This window comes from Peromyscus eremicus, chromosome 19 (genome assembly GCF_949786415.1).
Source record: "Peromyscus eremicus chromosome 19, PerEre_H2_v1, whole genome shotgun sequence".
Taxonomy (NCBI): Eukaryota; Metazoa; Chordata; class Mammalia; order Rodentia; family Cricetidae; genus Peromyscus; species Peromyscus eremicus.
The window spans coordinates 50,349,038-50,371,596 of NC_081435.1; the positions used below are offsets into that span (position 1 = coordinate 50,349,038).

A 22,559-nucleotide genomic window follows, 5' to 3' on the forward strand; every position below is an offset into this window, starting at 1 on the left:
ACCATCTTTAAATACAGTTGCAAGGATTCAGTACCCTCTTCTGGCCTCTGGGACACTGCACACACATGCTGGACAGACATACATGCAGACAAAATACTTATACATGAGATAAAAATAAATAAAATCTCCTGTGGGAGGCTTTCTTTGACCACCAGCCCCCAAATCATGACATGGAGACTTCTTACTAGTTATGACTGCTCAGCCTTATCTTATGCTTGTCCAATTAGCTCTTATAACTTAATTTAATTCATTTCTCTTCATCTACGATGTGCCTCAGGGCTTTTTACCTTTCTTTCATTCTTATGTCCTACTCTGTCTCTGGCTGGCTGGCCCCAGGAGTCTCCCCCTCTTCCTCCCTCGTTCTCTCCTAGAGAAATCTAGGCTCAGGAGGAAAGGAGAGAATGAGGAGGAAAAATACATATAGAGCAATGAAAATAACTTTGAATTTGTATCAATATACCAAAATCCGTACCAGTGGCTACATCTTCATCACAGTCCTTTCTTCTACAGTTTAGGAACACTGGGGAAAGAACGTAAGAGCCAGAACACCAGGAAGTCTGCAGTGGAATAGTCTCTCCTAGAAATGGCTGCACAAACAAGACTGGAACAATGGCACTATCAATGGATGTGTTAATGTGGAAGTAGTAAAACTATGCCAGGTTCCACCCCTCGACAAAGAACTACAGGCAACTAATGACTGTTAGGACAAGGAGAATTAGCCTCTCTCAGTGATGAGCCTCTTTATTGGTTATTCCATGCAGAGTGATCAGCCTTGAAATTATATACATACCATGGACAAAAATAGACTCAGCAGATTGTATACACACACACACACACACACACACACACACACACACACACACACACATGTAACAATGTTAATCAAAGAAAAGAGGCTACCAGTGTGAGAGTGGGGCATGAAGGAATTTAAGGGAAGTTAGCTGAGGGTGGTTGGAAAGAGAAAAGGGGGGTAAGCGATATAATGCTCTATCAATTAAAACATTAAAAATTAAATTTAAATTTAAAAAGCCACCCATGGCTCTATGAAAAACTACTGGTGTACTTACTTTTTGCTTGCTGTTTTTTTTTTTACTCTTTTACTCTTTGCTCTTTGCGGGGTCTGGCACCCAGCTCCCAAATAAATACACAGAGATTTTTCTTACTTATAATCTCCCTGCCTTACCTTTGTTTGTTTCTAGCTAGCTTTTCTTAAATTAGGTCCATCTACCTTTTGCCTCTGGGCTTTTACCTTTTTCTATTTCTGCATATATCTTTCCTTCTTTCCTTCCTATGTCTGGTTGTGTGGCTGGATGGCTGGCCCCTGGCATCCTCCTCTCCTCCTTTTCTTTTTCCTCCTCTTTTTTGCCTTCTATTTATTTTCTCTGCCTGGCAGCCCTGCCTATCCCTCTCCTGCCTAGCTATTGGCTGTTCAGCTCTTCATTAGACCAATCAGGTGTTTTAGGCAGGCAAAGTAACACAGCTACATAGAGTTAAACACATGCAACATAAAAGAATGTAACACATCTTTGCATCATTAAATAAATACTCCACAGCGTAAATGAATGCAACACATCTTCAACTAATATTTCACAACATACTGGCACTTTCTCTCACCCATGTTATTCAGAGGCCAAAAGTCATGGTCAGTAACAGTAAATGGACATAGTGATCATGGCCTGAGAAGTCTGAGTGACAGAGCTCACATTATCTTTCTGTCAATAAAAATGACATCTAGAAATTTGTCCCAAAGTGCTGCTATGAGAATTGATATTATTATGCTCCTAGGAAATACAATGTAAGACTGTTTAAGAGCTTAATTCTGAAGACAAATTCTGTTGTCAATCAAAGTTCCACTGTTTCCTATTTGTGTTGAAGAACGTATCTGTCATGAAATCTCACTGTTCTTAAGTAAGGGGAAAGAAATGCCAGTCATTAACTTGTTGTTCTTGTTTATTTGTTGTTTCCAATTCTCATGTATTATGCTTTATAACAAAATTAGGTCTTAGAAATACCATGGTGAGTGTTATGGACATGGTCAGGAATTTTGTAATCTAGACGTAATAAAAAGCCTGTCTTCATTGAGCTGTGTTTTTTTAAATTATTTTTTAATTGAGTAAGATCATGATTTTAAGCATTTAGTACAGAACCTAATACGAGATTTTCTTCAACTAGTGTTTGTAAACTTAGAAGGCATGCAATAAATATCTAAGAAACATTAAGAAGTGTCTCAATTAGTTTTCCTTTGTGATCTCAAGGGTAAATAATGTAGACTGACCTTGATAAAAATAAGAACTTTTGAAAAGAACTTCTGACTGCTTCAGGTAGTGAGAACCTGCTTAGTTTCGGGACCCAAAAAGAAGCCACATCAGTATCTGGCAGGAGTCACAGGATTGCTGCCTTGTGTATGAGGACTGTAGTTCTCTGTGTCTTGTACTGCAAACACTGATAATGGGACTTACTGGATTCTTACGATGTTCATGAATCGTCTACACACTTCACATTCATGAGCGTGTTTAAAACTTATCTAAATCTTATGAAATAGTCAAAGGGAATCCAAACATAACTGAAGATGGAGGAATGTGAACCAAAGAGATTAGAAACTTGTTCAATTTCACACAGCTAGACAGTGGTGAAGAGAAGCATTTTCTATTTCTTCTTCTGCTGCTGCTACTGTGATTATAGGATTTGCTAGAACTCCTCAGACTGATGTTTGAGGACCACTGGTCTTTATGAGTTCTTATATGCAAGCTCCTGAGATAGATGCTATGCTGAGGGAACAAATTAAGGAAAAAAAACAAATCAAAATGTGTAATCACATAAAAAATATTCTAGCTTTTATTTCACATCATGAAATAATTAGTAAATGTCAGTTTATAAGAATTGAAAACTTTATATTATTATTCTGATAGTTACATTTTTTAATGCTATTGTCTGTCCCAAACATCTTAGGTCACTATTTGGTTCGAGAGGGAAAAAAAGCCAGAGAAAAACAAATATTCTTATGGTTTAACAGACAAAATGGAACATAAAATCATACTTATGATATTAGACTCAGTATGTAAAAGTTGTACATATGTGTAAAAACTAAAATGTTAAGAGCTTCTTAAAGATAGTGATCTTCCTAAGTCAGGTGAACAGTTAAAGAAAGTGTGTCATACATGTATAGAATTTTACATAGCCATAAATAAAAATAAAATTATGACATTTCCAGAAAAATCCATAGAACTGGAGATCATCATCATAAGCAAAATAAGCCACAGCCAGAAAGGCAGATATGACATCTTTTCCATTCATGTATGGAATATCTATCTATCTATCTATCTATCTATCTATCTATCTATCTATCCATCTGTTTGTCTATCTATATCTATATATATTAAAATATTTGTGCCTGACATGAAAGCAGAAGGTGGACTATTTAGGAGCAGGAAGGAAATCAGCAGAAGAGGAAAAGGAGAACAAAAGAAGATAATGAACACTGAGTGTCCAAAGTACATGACATATATATATATATATATATATATATATATATATATATATAAAACTGTTACAATGAAACATCATTTTGTATAATGAATATACACCGAAAACCAAAAAAGAAAGATTCTTATGAATAAAAAGAAAATATTCAAAGAAGATTGTGACTTTTTGTCCTAGTTTCTATTGTGATTTGTGTTTTATTTCTCAATAAATGATTTTTTTTTAAAACAAGGTACTACAACTGGGTTGTAAAACACTAAACCCTGCTAAATTACAAGATTATTTCCTTAAATTGACTCAATTTCCAGAGTTACTTTTTTACCAAAAATTTTATTTATAAGATGTCCTGAAATTTTTACTTTGTTCATCATGGGAGCTTTTTATAGGGAGAGAGGAACACTCAGGCAAGCAGAGTAACGCACACTCTGCTACATCCTGTTCTCTCTCTGTACATTTGGTCCATTTAGGCTGCTTTCCTGGTCACACTTGCACTATTTGAGCAAACTAATAGATCCCTTGAAGCAAAATGCCCTTGTGGTCAAAGAAGCCTGCAGTTATTTAAGGAAAAAGTGCATTTTCCTTAAAACTAAATGTATTGATGCTCTCAGCAAACCCCAAACTCAGAGCAAATTTATACTTAGGCTCATCTACTTCTATTGCCCCTGTCTTCCCTATCGCTCCCTTATTTAATCATAAGTCATGAGTAAGAGAAGAGTGCATATGGCAGACATGTGGTTTAACAATAGCATAAATGTTCCAATGTCCATCAACCAGATCCATGAACCATTTCTTCAAAATGTTTCCTAAGCATATTCCCTAACACCCATTCTTACTGCTATGCTGTCCATCAGCTGTCACCTGGTTCCACCTCCGCTTCCTCTCTTAGGTAAAAAAACACTTATCAACCGTCCATTTGGGGACGGTTCTTCATATGTGGAGCCAGTGAAGTAGCTCTCCTTCTCTCTACACTTGCTAAATAATACTTGTCCCATTTGTTATTTTCAGTCAATATGGAATTCAAGTGAGGGGGGGACTCTAAGATGTTAGAATAGTGAATATATAGCTTCAAACACAAACAAGATTGGGTTTGTTTAATGTTTCTTCTCTGAAACTTTAAAAGGTACATATTCAGGTGAGGCATCATTAACTATAGAACTGGTAGTAGGAAAATAACCAAATGTCCAGTGTAGATACATGATGATCAAAACCAAACCCCTGTTATAAGGAATCCCAAAGCCAGAAAAGATACAGAGTAGCCTTTACCCCTCAAATCAGAAAGTGGCACAGCTCTTCCAGAGTCAGTCTCTGATGGGATGGTCGTATAGTTTCATTTTGTTGCAGTCAAGCCAATTGGCTGACTTCTGCTATGATAAGTGGTTGACTGTGTTGTAGCTCAGGGCAAGAACAGGCAGGGCTGTCAGTTAGAACAGAGTTGGGAATAAAATATGTAAGTTCAAAATCACCTATATAGTTATTAAGCAAACTATGACAATCATAGATTTTTGTTATTGTTTTTTAAACCCACCATTTGTTGGTTAACTATGTATCAGGCACAGTATTACATACTTAATATTCATTAGTTGAAGACAATGTATAAGAAACTGAGATATCTGTTTTGACAGCTGGGCACTAAAAGTCAAAAGGCAAAACCTTCACCTGAGGTTACTCAGAAATGGCTCACCTATCTTAGACCCTAGCACTTTCTACCTTTGCAGTCTCCTCAAGCTTAGCCATTGCATCATGCAAACTTTACAAATAATTCATATGATAAGGAGGTCAAGTTACTATCTATTGGATGTGATGACAAAAGTTGAGGAAATGTGGGACTTAGAGATAAATAAATAAGGACGTGGAGCCCAAAGTGACAGGTAAAGCCGAGGCAGGGTGAGCAGAAAGCACAGTGAAGTCTTTCGTGGTGGTTTTGAATCTGTGCCATTAGGCTTCATTTCTAGAAGCACTGAGGTGGGGAAGGAAGAGAACACACCCTCGAGGAATGAAGGTTTGTGGTGCTGGAAGGTCTCATGGAGGACAGGGCTCAGGAGCAGTGTGGCCATCCTCAGAGCAGGGTACTCACACAACGGCACACAAAGTTATGAATGAGGAGCAGCATGGTTGTGAGAACAGAATCAAACCCCAAAGCTGGGCTTGCTCTTTGAAGAACCCCTAGAGCATGGCCAGCTAGCTCAAGTTGTTTTAGCCTCTGAGCCCGCTTATAAACACCAAATGCCTCATGTTCTAGAGAGGATTCAACAACCACCAGTGACGTGAGTTTCAGAAGCATTTGTACAGACTCTTTCTTTTGTTCACACAGGTCTCTTCAAAAGCTTAATTCTATATTGGCTCATGACTTTGGGTATATGAGTTTTCAGGATGTATCCATGACTGTGTGTTTAATTAAGGAATGTCTTTGTCGCTCTCGCTTCTATAGCCTTGATCTGTGTGCTCGCTGTTAAAGAACATCGCAATGTTATTATGTTAACATCATGCTCTCTGACAGAGACATAGGTTATGTGTTTCTGAAAGACTGGATTATTGGGTGAAGTAATGTCTGCTTCCCTTAAATATGTGGACAATCTGCTTAAAAATGAAATAGGGTGAGGTGTCTTAGAATTTGTGTCAACTTCAGTTCTGGAAACAGATGATTCACTTAAGTTACTTTATTTGTGTGTCTTTAAAATCTTACAGCAACTTTCCTTTCAAGTTACAAATGAGAATTCCAAAGTGGTGTTGTAAAAGATGGCAAAAAAATGTAATAAGGAGTCTTAGGTTGTGGCATGTACGAGCTCACTGCCTGTTGATTACTCTCTCAGAATGTCCAGAGCAACATTAATTGCTCCCCATTGTTTGTGTGTTTGCTAATTCTTTTAAGGAAGCTTGATGAGGTGTTCAGAGTGTGAGTTTGTGCAGAACACGGACTCATGTAGCTAGATCAGAAATTGATACTAGAATAAGACATCATTGTTTGGCTGCTTTCCCACTTGTTGGCGAATTCAATTCATTTAGATTTTGAACACATGGCTTTCAAGGTGTAAGTTCAATATAGCATAGAAGGCAGACAGCTATAGAAACGATGGGAGTAGAATATTATAGGTGCTAATCAAGGAGAAACAGACACAGAGGGCAAGCCTTTTAGAGATGAGAGCAAAAGGGCAGAAAGATGGTATTGAAATCAGAAATCTGGAAAGAGGTGTCAACACACGCTAACGTAAGAGCGCACGGGAGTTTCTGAGAGCAGTGACTAGGCAGGAAAGAATAGAATAGAGAGCATGGGTTTGGGGATTGAAAAGGCTGGTAAGGAAGGTTGTAGGGAGTGAAACTCACCAAAGCATTTTTTATTGGTGATGAATGAGAGATGAGGTCTTTGCTTTAGAAAAAAATCCTGTGGAGATGATTGGAAAATAGAGTACTGGAGGAGCGAACAGTAGAGAGAAGAAAGAGGAAGAGGGGGGCTGAAATATGTGACCCAGTAGACAATTTCTTTTGTGTTCCTGCTTCCTGGTACTTCCTTACCATGCTCTTCATTTCTTTTTTACTTTTTGCATGCACATAAATGAACATTTATTCAGCCATAAAGAAAAATGAAATCATGGTACTCACAGGAAAATCTGCGGAATTATGTCAAGTAAAATGAACCACACAAAACATAAGCAAAACATCACATATTGTCTCTCATTTGTGGAATCTAGTTTTAAAAGTGTGTGTGTGTGTGTGTGTGTGTGTGTGTGTGTGTGTGTATCTTACTTCTTAATCCCATGATCACTTTGCCAACTCTAGTGCAAATCCCTCTTCCAACTCTCTTCCTTGGCTAACTTCTATTTATCAGTCAGATTTAAGTGAATGTGGTAACCTCAAAACAACTTTAAAACATGCACTTATATGCATTTATAAAAATGTAAAAATGAAATGTAGAATCTTATATAACTAAAAGGTTAATAAAAACACCTTGGTGATAATGAGTATCACCACACTGACCTTGCTTGTTACCAGCAAAAAGGAAAACAGTGAAAGGGTAAATACAAAATATTCTTCTTTAAGATTATTTGCATGGTGCTGGAAAGATATCCCAGTCATAGGGAGTATGTTCCTCCAGAGGATCCAAGTTCAGTTCCCAGCACCCGTGTCAAGGGGCTCACTACTGCCTGTAACTCTAGCTCCAGCAGTTCCAACTCCCCTCTTCTCACTTCCATGGGTACCTGCAATTATGTATGCACACACACACACACACACACACACACACACACACACACACACACACACACACCAGAGAAAGAGAGAGAGAAAGAGACAGAGAAACTTCTTTGCAGATAAGAGATATTTTTTTAAAGTTGTAATGTGTTGGATGATTCAGTACTCACGGATTTTTCTAACTAAGCATGTTACTAAATTTTCAAGACAGTTGAAACCAACCAGAGACTTTTTTAATAAAAGAAGCGTGAAATTGCCCGAGTGAGAAGAGTGGAACAGTATGTGACCATGGCTGTATCATTTGTTTTTCACTACAGGCTCAGTGGTGAGTGGGTGTTCTGGCTGAGGCTGCCGGGACGTGTGTGTGCATGATGAGTGCTGTTGTTATCGGTCAATTTCTAAGGAAAGTAGGGGCCAGACTCAGTTCCTCCTGGTGAATAGCCACAGTTCTGCCACAATGAGTCCAGATCAAACTTTATCAGCTAGCTGTTCTTGTCAACCTACTGCTTTTAATTCCTTTAGTGACTTGATTCTGAGAACTCCCCTAGAAAGGCTGGTCTGTGTTTCTTACGCTTTGTAACAGAATCTGATGCTATCAGAGCTACCAAAATTAAACATCCAGCCACACTGAAACACAACAAAACACCAAAAACCTGGTCTCTTTGTCTCCAACTGCACATCTGAAGCTGAGAACAGTTCATCACCCGTGTTGAGTTGAGTCCACTCCTGTTGAATATAGCAGTTTTAGAGAAAGAAGGTGTCATTAGTAACATGGGGATAATAGCCTCCTACTTCTTGTTTTTCTCTAGTTTTTTTTTAAGGTTATACATGCTATTCCTATACATCCCAGGCTAATACAGAACTACGTAGCCTGTATTATCCTTGAACTTACAATTTTCTTGCTTCAGCTTCCCAAGATTTCAGTCACATAACATATTTGACTGAGTTCTTGGCTTTTAAAGTGATGCAAGATGGATCCATAAATACTAGAAATCAAAAATTACTAATAGGGGTCTATAAAAGGCTGCCAGCACTGCAAACATGTGCCTTTAAAGATAGAGCACCATTTGGTATATGTGCTTTAAAAAACTATCTCATTTGAAATGAGAAATTTCTCATAAATATTTCATAAATGATATCAAACTAGCACAAAGCCATTAAAAGAATTTACCCGTCTTATTTGAACCAGTTGATTATCAACCTGTGAACCATTCCTCCAACTTGACCCTTGCTTTGAGGTATGAAAGATGCCAATTTATCTCATATAAATGAGAGGAAAGTCAGTGACAATTATGCATGGTACCCTCAGGAAATGTGGTCAGCCTGATGATTCTGCAGGTCCGGTGTCAAGACAGCGTGTCCTTTCTATTCTTATCTCATTCCTTGTCTTTCTGCCTGCTGTTGAGTTTGCCGGCCAGCTAGCATCTAATTACTATGGGGACCATCACATACACTGAAATAGGAGCTGCTATCAGACTCTTGATTTGGCTTTTGCTATTTGGAGGTCTAAGGCACTGATTGTGACACACAAAGCTGTGGTTGTGTGACACACTGAAATCCTGTTTGTTGCTTGCTGTGAATAACTCAGCTTTCGGGTTCTGACAAAGCATGTTGATGCCATTTAATCCTCCATTTTTCAATGAGGAGAAAGAAAGCCTTGATAAACCACCAGCAGTTTTACATTAGGAGATGGATGTCCAAATAGAGTAATATGCAAAAGAGGACAGTTATTTGTGATGCACAGCATCACTGAAATCAGTGTTCCTATTTGCTAGGCCTTTTCCCAATCTTCTGAATGTCACAGATGTATGTGACATTGTCTAACAAATGTAAGGCCAAGATCACAAGAGAGACTGTCAGTGAATGAGTAGGAAGCTGACATCTTGGACTAGAGAAAAGGCTCAACAGTTAAGAGCACTTTTTGCTCTTGCAGAGGATCCAGGTTCAGTTCTCAGCACCCACATGGTAGCTCACAACCATGCAGAACCCCTAGCTCTTGTGGATCCTAGAGTCTCTTCTGAAGTCCTCAGACGCAAGGTATGAGTACATATACATACATGTAGGCAAAATACACAAAAATATATACATCTCTGTATTTATATATTAATAATAAGTATGTCTAAAAATTTTTAAAACTAAGTCTAATTTCTCATACTTGCGGCACACCTAATCTGATCCAGACATGATACTCAGTATCATTGTGTGTAGTTTAATTTTTTACTTTTTTAATCAATATTTTTATTTTATAATTAACTTAATTTTACATATCAGCCTCCTATACTCCTTCCTTCCACCCCCAGGCTTTCCCCCCAATCCACCCCCCACTCCCACCTCCTCCAAGGCAAGGTCTCCCCTGGGGATTCACTCTTTTACTCTTTGGGGGCCTACCACCCAGCTCCCAAATAATCACACAGAGACTTATTCTCATTTATGAATGTCCAGCCTTAGCTTGGCTTGTTTCTAGCCAGTTTGTTGACTTAAATCATCCTGTCTACCTTTTGCCTCTGGGCTTTTTTACCTTTCTCTATTTTATATGCTTTTCTTTACTTCTTACTCCATTGCTGGCTGGGTGGCTGGGTGGCTGGCCCCTGGAGTCCTCCTCTCCTTTTCCTTTTTATTGTTCCTCCCTCCTGTTTCTTCTTGAGCCTAGATTTTTCCTTCTATTTATTCTCTCTTCCTGGCAGCCCTGCTTATCCCTCTCCTACATAGCTATTGGCTATTCAGCTCTTTTTAGACCAGTCCAGTATTTTAGGCAGGCAAAGTAATACAGCTTCACAGAGTTAAACAAATGCAACATAAAAGAATGCAACACATCTTTGCATAATGAAACAAATATTCCACAGCATAAACAAATGTAACACATCTTAAATTAATATTCCACGAGAACTGTGTTGTCTATTTAACAATAAATGGATATTCTTGCCAGTTCATCAATGTAGAGGCCCACAAAGTTTTCCTATTGAGATCTGAGCTTGCTTTAACCCAGCAGAGCTGCATTAGGGAATTGCTTGACCATGTGTATGGTTACGAAGTAATTGGAAAGTGTCTGCACTTGGCTGTGCTAGGGGAAGGTCTTTTGTTCCACCCCTTGGCATTCCTATAAATAGCCCTTTAGAAGATCCAGAAGGGGCCAATGGATTAGGATTCAGGCCCTCCCAAAGCTATCCTGTGTTTTTATCTGTTTCTCTCCCCTCTATCCTTCTAAGTCTCAGCCCTCATTCCTCAAGAGTACCCTGGGGTAAAATGTGGGAGCCAGTCTTCCAGCTGGTCTCTCATATATCAAGAGAAATGTTGTAATCACAGGCCAGTGGCTACCATTTCGTGCACCTGTCTTAGATTAATCAGTTCCAGTAGCATTTTATAGATACATGCAGAGCAGCAAAACATCTGAGTCACCTGAAAAAGTCATCTCTGGCAGAGGTGGAGCAAAATACAATGCTCTGCTATCTTCTTTCAATTCTCACACTTCAAACGACTGTTCATTTGCTCCTTTCCACAGTCAACATAGTGCCATTTTTTTCTACATCACTAGATCTTGAAGAGACATGTAGAAAATCAGCCAATGGGTGGTTGTATTTCTCACCTTAGTAGGTGTCCCATGGCTTCAGACACAGAAAGTGAAAGCCATGAACCTGGTCACCACCTGTGCTCACCAAATGGATAAAAAAAAGTGAGGCAGAAGCCTGGGTGCTGCATATCAGGCAGAGAATGAAGGCAGTTCAATTGTTCCATGTAGAGGGTATTCAAGGATGGCAACAGAATACAATGGTGGACAATTGGATAGTATTCCCTGGGCTCTAAATGTTGTGGATTTATTTTCAAAGCCTGCCCAAAAAACAGTCCTCTTTCCCTTTTGTTTTTAAACACCACCACCACCACAAAGGATAAGGCTCACTTCTGGACTGTGCAGGTCTACAGAGTCATCAAGTAGTTTTTATCTTGTAAATTTTTTTAAATTAATTTATTAGTTATATGTGTTACATAGTATGTGTCCATGTTTTGTGTTGGCACACATGCATATGTGCATATGTGAGTGAAGGACAACAGTTAACCTTGGCTTCCATTCCTCAGAGCCTCTGGCTAGGATCTGGGGCTCTCTGATTTGGCTAGACTGTCTGATCATCAAGCCCTGGGGACCCACCTGCGCCTCCCTCCCCAGCACTGGGATAATATGTGCATATTATCACTCGTGGTTTTCAATACTGATGCTGGGGACCAAATTCATGTCCTCATGCTTGTGTGGTAAGTACTTCACCAACTGAACTGTCTCCTTAGCTCTGTGAGCTCTTTCAGCTATTTGAAAATGTATTTATTGGGAAAGGAACACACTTCTTTGTCTGGTGGTCTTACTAGGTCTGTTGGTTGATAGCCGTGTGGACATAATTTAGAGATAAGTACAGCATGCCAACAACTGGACCTCTACAGTAATGTTTACATTTTCTCAGGGGTAATAACTTTTCCATTGGTGTTCTATTGCAGATTGGCCCAGAGGCAACAGTGTGCTTCTAGAAAGAAATGGAACAACCGCTTCTCTGGAAGTAACTTCTTAGAATGGAAGAGGTTTGATTTATGGAAATATGAAAAAGAAGTGAAAATAAATACCGGTATCACCCATAGACAGTCGTTACAGACTGGAACACTGGTATCAACCATAGACAGCAGTTACAGATTGAAACACCAGTATCATTCATAGACAGTGGTTACAGATTGGAACACCAGTATCAACCATAGACAGTGGTTACAGATTGGAACACCAATATCATCCATAGACAGTGGTTACAGATTGGAACACCAGTATCATCACAGACAGTAATTACAGACTGAAAGATGGGGAGGCACTTGTGTATCTACCTAGCTCTTGTGTATCTGTATGTAGACATCTTGTGTGTGGTCAGGGTGTGCTTGTTTCTGAAAACCACTCTGTGTTTATTGTCCAAAAGTTCTCCTGAACAAGAATTATCTATTTTTTAGTTTACCTTACCTATGAAACAAACAGAAGTAAACTAAACTTTCTGGAGAGATTATTTTTTATTCAGATGGGAAAAGGAGGTCGTTTGACAGGGGACATGAGTCTGTCACTGCACAGTCACTGGGGATGACTGAATCTAGATCCGACCCCACTAGAACATCAGCAAAGAAGGGAAGTCTGTCAGAGCCCACACATGATGCACACAGTGGAGGTCTCATTGTTCTTTCTTTGTCCATGGAGATGTTAGCAGTGTCCTTCACGAAGAAACTGAATTTTTCCATTACTCCTCCTGAGGGGAGGCATGATTCACAAGACTCAATAAAATCAGGAACATATACAAGTTGAAAAGAAGTACAAAAATTATGAAGTAGCAGTGGGACCTATTTTACAGATAAGAACAAGACTGTGGTAGAACCTCTTTTCACAGAAAGGAAGACTGAGTTCCAAAACATCACACTATTGCCACAGAGGAAGGGTTCTCTGCTTCAGTGATAACTCTATCCCAACCTACTTCTTCCACTGATCCCAGAGGGGAGAAGATCACCCAAAGCATTGAAAGAACAAGACTTCACAAAGGGAGATGAGGTAGCCCGTCTCTCAGCTTTCCTTGGTCAGCAGGGCAAGGAGGGAGCTGAATACTCTACTACCAAGGAAGACCGCCACCATGTCTCCTTCTCAGAGGCTCATGGCCTTGAACATGCCTGTTTCATGGTCCAGGGCTGTATATGCATCTGTGTCAAAGAATTTTCCTTCTGTGAAAGGAAACTTCCCAAACAGAAATGTGTGTGTAAACGTGTTTTCTGGGCTCAGGCTCAACTTGATATTTGAACTTGCTAAGATGACCACAAAGGTGAAAACACAGGACATAGGTGTCCCAACACTGGTGGCTAAAAGATAGGTAACAACGATAAATTTGGTATAAGATAATAAGTGCTAAGTTTCACCTTGCATTTTAAAAGGGTGATATTTACCTAATTACTATTTCTCTAAATGCTGTGCAGGCCAAACAAAGCCAAACACAGTACATAAACAAGGCATGTCCATGGGATTTTGATTCAACAATAACAGCCGGTATCTTTTATTTTAGAAAAAAAAAAAGGCAAAACAATCATTTTCATTGCCTATTCTCCCTTAAGACTACTGATACTTACTCAGGGCCTGTAGCAACTTGAGAATGAAGTCTAGATGCATTAATGTTGTTTAGTATTTTAGAAGTCACGTGAGATAGTGGATTCCAGACAATCAGTTACTCAGGAACCTTTCTTCAAATAGGAAGTTATATGGAACTCTACTTTTTAAAATAGTAAAACTTGAACTTGGGTTTGGGGGCCACTCCAAAAGGCCACTTTAACCCATTTGGTGACTCCTGATTTGCCTCTAGGTTACAGGGACAAATATGAACTTGAAAACTCATGACTTCCTGGAGTTTTAATAATTAGAGAGATGTGGCGGGATAGGAGCAGTTTAAGTTGGCGAAATAGCTGGTCCAAATATGGTCTGATTAAGCTCCAATTGGATTTTTCTTCCCACCCTCTATTCTGCATAGAAATAAGTAAACTATAAAGAGTTAAGAAGTGTCTTGATAGGAGGAAGAATCTGCATAGAGAACATTGTTCCTAGATACACTTTCTTTGCATTTGGTACTCACAAGATCTCCGTACACAGCTTGCATTTATTCCCATAGGTGATATAGTCCGAACCACAAACTGGCATGTTTTCAATGGGGCAGGGGATGGCTACCACTGGGTACTTCTTGTATATGCTGCAGTCCAACTGGTTCTACAGAAGAGAACGTCATGGTTTTTTTCCTCAAACACCTCAAATATAACCACCTTGGATCAACTCTCCATGCTACAAGATCTGGAGTCACTCTTGTCTCAGGTGTTCTGGTGCTGTTGAAGCTATTTTTATAAAGAGGACATTAGCATCGTGACAAATACCAGTAGTGCCAGTACCCTTCCTTCTTTTAAATGCTGCACTTGGTGAGCAATTGCTGAGCGTTTCTGTGTCAGACAATTCACTTTAGGTTACGTGATTTCCCATTATTTAATATTTAGAACACTCAGATAAGAGAAGTTCTACTATAATGCCCATTTACAAATGGAGAAGACAGTTCTTCATCTGTATTGCTTTTCCTACACATACGACATGATCTATGCATCGATATTTCACAAGTATTTGTTGACTAAGTGATTGCCAATAGCCAATAGACACTGAAATTAAAATTTTGTTCAGCATACTTACCGTCGCTAAAGGGTGACTGGTGACTGTGGTCACTTCTGAAAGACAAATACAAGGAAGTATTAAAAAATAAAGCAAAACCAGAATTCCATTAATCAATGTAGTATTGTCTTTCGATCAAAGACTTTTCATTTCTTTTGGCAATGAGTCTTAGCATAGACCCCATCATTCTGCAAAATAACAGCTGTTTATTTAGGAACCTGGATGGCCAATGGGTAAGCTCTTAAATCAGGAAGGCAAATTTATTTATTCTTTCTGGAGCTTATGGTGTACTTGATAAAATCAATTGCCACTGAGTCCTTATCACTGATACACTTTCTCTATTAATCAACATGAAGAAATGAAAAGGGCTACGTGTGGTGGTGCACATATTTAATCAAAGCACACTGGAGGCAAAAGCAGGCAGAGCTCTGTAAGTCCAAGGTCAGCCTGGCCTACACAGCAAGTTCCAGGCCAGCTAGGACTACATAGTAAAACCCTGTCTCAAACAAACAAACAAACAAACAAACAAACAAATAGGAAAGTATATGAGCATCTTTAATATGTTAGAAATTGATTTTAACTAAACCTCTTTACACAACTTAAAAACTGAATCGTTAACTTGAGCCTTCTGGGGCAGTGTGTTTAATTTCAATCCTACTGTATGGACTTCTGCATCTCTGCACTGAGGAGTAGCCATCTACTGACACAGTTCCAAGTATCCTTACACAATAGAATTCATAAATTAGGACCCCCTTTTGTCCTGGGTACCAAGTAAGAATCCTTTCAAGAAAAGGCATTAAATCTCACTCTCTCAAAGTACAGCTAGAACCACTCTCCTTCCTGACCAGAACTGTTCTCACTTTAGATCCACTTGATCAGATGATTATATCATTAGCTTAGACCCTAGGGGAAAATGTTTGGAAAGGAAAAAAAAAAAAACCTTCAGGACTTTATATGGCACTGTCTAACCCAACTCACCCGAGCTGTTGCAGAGATAGCTTGCTGTGAGGAGCAGAAGGAGACCCCCAAGGACCTTCATGGTGGATGAGGGCTGTGATGAGGACGCTAGTGATCTGAGATTGGCTTGAAGCTGAATGCGCCATGCACCAGGAGAGGGATCGTATTTATAGGGAAAGCTTTGGTTTCCCCACCTTTCCTGTGAGCTCATCCACAGTCAGTGTTGGACCTGAGAGGCTCTCAAAGCATGCCACACCCCAGTGGTGCGGCAGTACTTGACGGTTAATTACTGCTTCCCTTCTCACCAATAGGGAGGTGACTTGAGGTGACAAGTATTTTTCTGTCTGTTGCATAAGTAAGAACTGTTACTTACACTAAGCTTTTCACAGAAGAGATTAAGCACAGGTTTCTTCCTCATAGACAAAAAGATACCAGGCTAGTTTATTTACCTGAATGGAAGGTATTAAACACAGGCAAGTCATAGTATACCTACATCGAATTTAGGCTCCCGAGAAGATAAAGTTTTCTTTTCAAAGCAGTGAACCTATTAAGCATTCTGGGGTCTGGCAAATGTAACAACAGCTTCGGCATTTATGAGGTTTGGAGAAAGGTGTTAGCATTTCCTAGCTATGAAACCTTGGGTAAGTCATTGGTGAAGCTGTGAACTTTTACCAGGCAGGAAAGCACAACATATGACATTTGCTTGTAATTTTGAGATTTCTATGACTCAAAGCTTGTACCTCTGTGAGTGGGTGGTCAGGTGATGCTGCTACATGGCTGACTATCACTTCAGTTGCCAAATGGGCAAAGTAGTCACTGTTTAGAATGGTGCTGTCCAGTGAGGTGAAGAAATATTCTGAAGGATGTCCCTTTCCATCAATGAAATACATATCCCATCCCAGAAGAGTTGCCCCTGTCGTGTCCCTTCTCTGTCACATAGCTATTGGGCTCAGGGTCTTTTCCAGCTGTAGATTATAGTCACTCTATATAGGATACAGAATGATTATAGTCACTCTTACCTTGTCCCCTGAACGTCAGCACAAGAATGACTGCAAGTCGTTGACAAACAGCAGAGTGTCTGCCTCAGAGCCTGAATGTCATCCCTGTCCCATGGGGGTTATCATTAGTCACAACAGAGCTCAATGCCGTTAACACAAAAGCCTGTTTTAAAGCAGAGTGTGTTTGAATATGCACTTGGGATTGTTAATATTCACCAAGGAGACAAGAGTCAGTACTTGGATTGCCGGCAGTTAAACTGTAAACTGCGTTGTCCAGGCACAGTTTTTCAAGTGCCTACCATTAGTCTGCAAAGCTCAAGAACATGCATGAAAACCCCGAAAGCAGTAGTAGATAAAGCTCATTGTAGTAAGCTTAATTTTGTATGTTCTGAAAAACAGCATATACAAATGATATTAAACAACTAATAAATGACATTGTTATCACATTAAAATTTAGACTTTTACGTATTTGGTGGGGGCAATGTAATCTTGTTAAAAGCACTAAAATTGTATACCATGGATCTCATTTGAATTGTTCATCTAAAAGCCATTGAATACTGTTATTTAACTTTGAGAGACATGAATTCTTCATCTTTGAAACACAACTAATTTTACCCCATGGGATGTTTTGGACTCTTAAGTGAACCTTCACACACACACACACACACACACACACACATACACATGAGGTAGCATGTCATGACAATTTGGTTGTATAAAAATCACAGAGTATAATTATACACACACACAAGCTATCATATATGTACATATAATCTGTATGGATGTGCACATACATATAGACATATATCAAAATACATATATATTAAGTTCATTTCTTCTAGGACTATTTAAACAAGATAGCGTTAAAGCACAGGATATATAATACAATTGAGAGCCATAGTAAACCTGAGATATACAAGACTGTGCCTGAAATAACACAGTAACATACTGTTTTATAGTAAACGTTCTTTTCATATAAATAGAAGGAGTAAGTACTAAAATATTATATAAAGTATATAATACAACATATATTAGTTATTAATCATCATTCATTATCAGGTATTGTGTACGTGTATTGTACACAATGTACTTTTATATGACCAGAGGTGCAGTCGAGCTGGATGCATTTCATCATTACAAATAGTCTCACCACGATGAAACACAACTAATATGTACCCCATTGGATAAAGTAGTTACAATGGCTAAAAACAACTAGGTAATGGGGATTTTTTTTCAACTTCACTATAATCTTCTGGGACTATCATTCTATGTGCAGCATATTGTTGACTGAAACACCAATATCTAAAATATGACTATGTATCTAATTCTTTTATGAGTGTGTGTGTGTGTGTGTGTGTGTGTGTGTGTGTGTGTGTGTGTGTGCTGTATCAAGTGCTGGGCTCATAATCAGATATTGATATGGTAGCTCATGTTGGGGAATGCAATTTTCATGACAACACTTTGAAGAAGTTAGTTATTGCCCTAATTAACCAGCTGAAGCTTCAAAGACTTACATAATTTTCCTAAGGTCATGGCACCAATTCCTGGAGAAGACTGTGCAGAGTTGAGTCACAGGCAAGAAGTGATGGTTCTACTAAGGACAAACAGTTGTAAGTTCTATTGTTTGTTATGAAAGTTTACAGATAATGAGTACCAACCTAAAGCCATCATGTTTCAAGATGAGGTATATAAATATATATATTTATAAAGTTTTAAATAACAGGGTTTTTGTTTTATTTCATTTTTTAGCAAACAAAAAAAAAGGAATGCTAATGAGATCGGGGTGATCAGGATGCTGTAGAAGTACAGGTTCACAAAGTATTCTTTTGGATATTTGGGCATCAGGGAAAAGAATGAAATGGCAGAAACTTTGGCTACATTCAGCAAAGTCTTGTATTTACTGAGTATCTTGAAGCCAAGGGCAAAGACGCACAGTGGAGGGTGGTGAACTAGAGGCCTTTAAAGGGAAGACATAGGGTGACAGATGAAGCCACTCCCTCTGTCACAGAAGACAGGTGATTAGGTAGGTAGGTGAATGTGGAGACTGCTGTTTGGAGAGATCAGGCCGTGGAGCCCATCATAATCTGCCTTGGATAATAGAAGAATTGAGTTGCGCTGTAGCTTGAGAAGGTTTGGCACCAACATAGATGGGAATATGTTAGATCATCCAAACTGGATATAAGAACTGATGGCCATTAAACAAAGCTCCAGCACATTTTAATGCACATTTTTCTCAAAGTCCATATAACACTGAGTGATCTTATGAATGTTGAATGAGTACACCTGTGATTCTGACAAGCATGTCTCTGTGTTAGGGAGTACCAAGGTTTGGAAGAGAGTCCCTTGTTCTAGAAACTCCTAATTTCTTCTGAAAGATCAAGTTTTAAACAAAATATGAACTTAGTAGGTGTGGAGAACATAAATAATTGTTTATGCAGGCTATGGTTAGAAGGCAAATGCCAGGATTAATTTCTCAAGGGTGGGGCTGAGTTCATGACACTCTGGGTGTTTACAGAAATAAAGCGGAGGAGGATGGGCGGAGATTAAGAGTGAGGAGGAGTGAGGTCAAGGGATCAGGCATGGGGTTGGTTTGGGTTTTGGAAACTACTTCTGGGAAGCAGGAATTTTCATGCTGAACACTGAACCACACATTCTGGAGAGGGGTCACAGTTATGGAGTGGGAAAACAGTCCATTTCAGGCCAAGGGTAGTTTGTTCGTTCCATATGTTCCTTCAAAGCAGGAGCCTTGAATTCTATAAGAGGACCACTATTGTGGGCCCACATAGTGGGAGGAAGTGTAAAAATAAATGCAGAACACATGAAAACAAAGTCAAAGGCTTTGGAGTCTTGCATATTTTCCCAACTAGATTTGGGGTACTCAAGAAAGAACAGGATGGCTCATTAAAGGGCTATACTGGAATAATGATTGAGCGAGGTATTCCTGGGTCAGCTACTTGGAGGGATATAAGGGAAATTGCATCATAGATGGGCATAATCCAGGGACAGAACAGTATCTATAGCAGCAGACTATCATAAGGAAACTAACATATCTTAAGTAATTAGTATCTACTGAACCTGTGCTCTCTGGATCTGGATTAGTTCACTTAAAACAATCTTATGAGATAGGTAGAAATAGCCACTTTGTTTTAGCTGAGATTAAAAACAAAGGCTTAAAAGGTAGCAGTTTAAACCAAGGAATGATACATTTTAATTCTTCTAATGTAATGAGAACCCAACTCTTCCCACCACCGGGGCTGTGGTTATCAGTCCCAGCACTGCTGTGTGCTTGGTCGGTAACATTCTTGATATACCCTGTGCTCCTCTTGTGAAACATTGTTTAATTAGCTTCTTGCTGCCTTTGTTCCATTGTGTGATAGTCTCTGCTGGTTTGGTCTCATCTTTCCCTTCCTGAAAATAGTATATTTTCAGGAGGGGAGAGATGCTGTACTTTTTAATAAGCTTGTTAGGCATAAGACAATAACCTGTGCAAGACCTCTGGACTCCAGCTTTTGTGTTCTCTATCCTCTATCTTTTCTTTCTCATCCCTTGGAATGTCCCCTTCAGGACCATGTCACTAAAGAATGACCATCTGGTCCATGTCAACAAATCGTTCTAATCATGAGATAAGATGATGTGAATAAACGATAACAATTTTCCTTCTGGTTCACATCCCACATCCGGATATTGATTGGCACATACACAGCTGTCAGCAGTAATTGATAAAAATCACATCTACTGCTCTCAAAGCTGAAAGGATACCTACAACCTAAAAGTCAACCAACATGAAATAATGTCTTAGTTAAGGCTGCTGGGGAAAAGTACCAAAAACTGAGGAGCTTAAACGTTAGAAATTTCTTTTCTCGCAGTTCTAGGGAGATCTCACCAAAGCGTTGGTTTGGCTGGTCTACCTTCTGCGGCCTCTCTCCTGGGCTTCCAGACAGACACGCTTTGTGCTGGCCTTCACATGGCTTATTCCCTAAGCGCATACACTTGGCTTCTGTTCTTTCCGTCAAGACACCAACTCTACTAGGTTAAAGCCCCATCGTTAAGACCCTCTTTAGCCTCCATTTCTCCTTTCTTGGCTATGACTCCAGTTTTCCATTCTTCTAGTCCAATCTTCTGGAACTTCCAGAATACAACTATACCTCTGTTACTGTCCCCTTTCCCGCAAGTATCTCCTGCTCACAGTCATTATGTGTTTTAGCCAAACTGTCCTCTTTCCCTGAAAATGTCAGCAAACGAATTTCTTCTTGGGTTTGTATTTTGACTCACTCTATCAATAAACAGATAATCTTGGAGACTGAAATTGGGAGAAGTGTGATTCCTGAGGTTTTACTTCGTTTTTACCTCTGTATACTGTATTCCCCTTAACTTCTGGTCCTTTCTATGGCCCTCTGTGAGAGGCTGCTTCTACAAAATCCTATATTTTCCCTATGTGTGCATACCTATGATAAAGTTTTGTGAATTAGGCATAATAGATAAACAACAATAACTGGTAACACAATGGAACAAGTGTAAAATATACTGTAATGGATGTTATTATACAAGGTAGTGTATTGTGTTGCATTATACCCTAATGCATGATGGTGTGCGATGATAGGTTAAGATGAGATAAAGTGAATGATATAGATGTCTTGATGTTGTACTACATTGCTACAGCATGATTACTTGGACAGGAGCAATGTGATATGCAACAACAGCACATCCGACAACCAAGAATGACTAATGGGATCATGTCCTGAATAGTGCGGACATACTAGAGAAAGGTATGACTCATATCCTGGTTGAATTGTAGCGTAATGGTGTGAGGTTTTATCATTCTATTTAAAATAGCATGTAATGTAAAATTTATAAATAGTTTTTTTTAGCCTGTGTAACATTTCTATAGCATAGTTGACTGGGATACTTAAACGCTAAGAAAGGAAACTGTAGATAGCAAGAGACCATAGGTCTCTCCTCTCCAAATAGGAGTCCCAGACTTCCATGGGACTCCTCATACCCTTGCCTCCTGCAGAGGATCACATGGCATGTGCCTACCCAGTCCTTATCTCTGGGTAGAGACCCTAGATTGGCAGTTCTGAACCTGTGATATTGGACATCCGCTCACCCTTCCTTTCCAAAAAAGAACCTCAGACTCTCACTGCAAACTCTATCCACCTCCACTGCCTGCCAGCTGACCATGTGTTTTCTTGTCCACTTGCATGCCCAACCTCTCTACGTAGGGGTCTTAGATTCCCACTGCCAACTCCACTCACCCCTGCCTCCTGCTTAAGGACCGTGGGTTCTACACCTGCTCACTCCTCTTTTCCAGATAAAGAACCTCAAATCCATCTGTCAACTCTATCACTCACAATGGCCTGCCTGAGAATAGTGGGTCCCACTATGTCACATGCTCCTCCTCTCCAAACACAGACTCCACACTCCTATCACAACTCCACCCACCCCAACCAACCTAGTATGAGACCTTTCCACCTCCCCTAGAGTTCTGAAGATTTGCTGTGAAAATCTTATAACTCTACAGAAATTAAGCTCCTGGATCAGAAGCCTCACTTAGCCCTAGCTGAACCAGGACCACATCTGATACCTTATTTGAACATCAACACTGAGTTCCCCAAGACTGGACTCTAAGCCACACTCATCCTGACAAGGTGGGGAAACACAACAGATTTAAATACCCACTAAACAAAGTAAAGACCAGATACCCATACCGAGAAACACTAGCAACAACTTAGCTTCAGATGCCCCAG

General features: G+C 39.5%; 1 protein-coding gene across 7 annotated transcripts in view; it reads right to left on the reverse strand.

Annotated features, from left to right (window-relative positions):
- Window positions 1-17,114, reverse strand: part of Spink7 (serine peptidase inhibitor Kazal type 7) — a 38,619-nt gene extending 21,505 nt beyond the window's left edge. The window contains exons 1-4 of one of the 7 annotated variants that reach the window (XR_009375305.1): window positions 16,834-17,114; window positions 14,879-14,913; window positions 14,283-14,413; window positions 12,675-12,923 (exon numbers count right to left, since the gene is read on the reverse strand). Coding sequence is in view for 1 of the 7 variants with exons in the window: in XM_059246402.1 (XP_059102385.1) it covers window positions 12,878-12,923; window positions 14,283-14,407; window positions 14,879-14,901; window positions 15,827-16,025 (393 nt within the window). In the remaining 6 variants the exon portion in view is untranslated. Of the gene's footprint in view, window positions 1-12,674; window positions 12,924-14,282; window positions 14,414-14,878; window positions 14,914-15,826; window positions 16,523-16,554; window positions 16,777-16,833 lie in introns of those variants that run through there. The other 6 variants (XR_009375306.1, XM_059246402.1, XR_009375301.1 and 3 more) reach the window with 6 other exon arrangements.
- Between the last annotated feature and the right edge of the window lie 5,445 nt (window positions 17,115-22,559).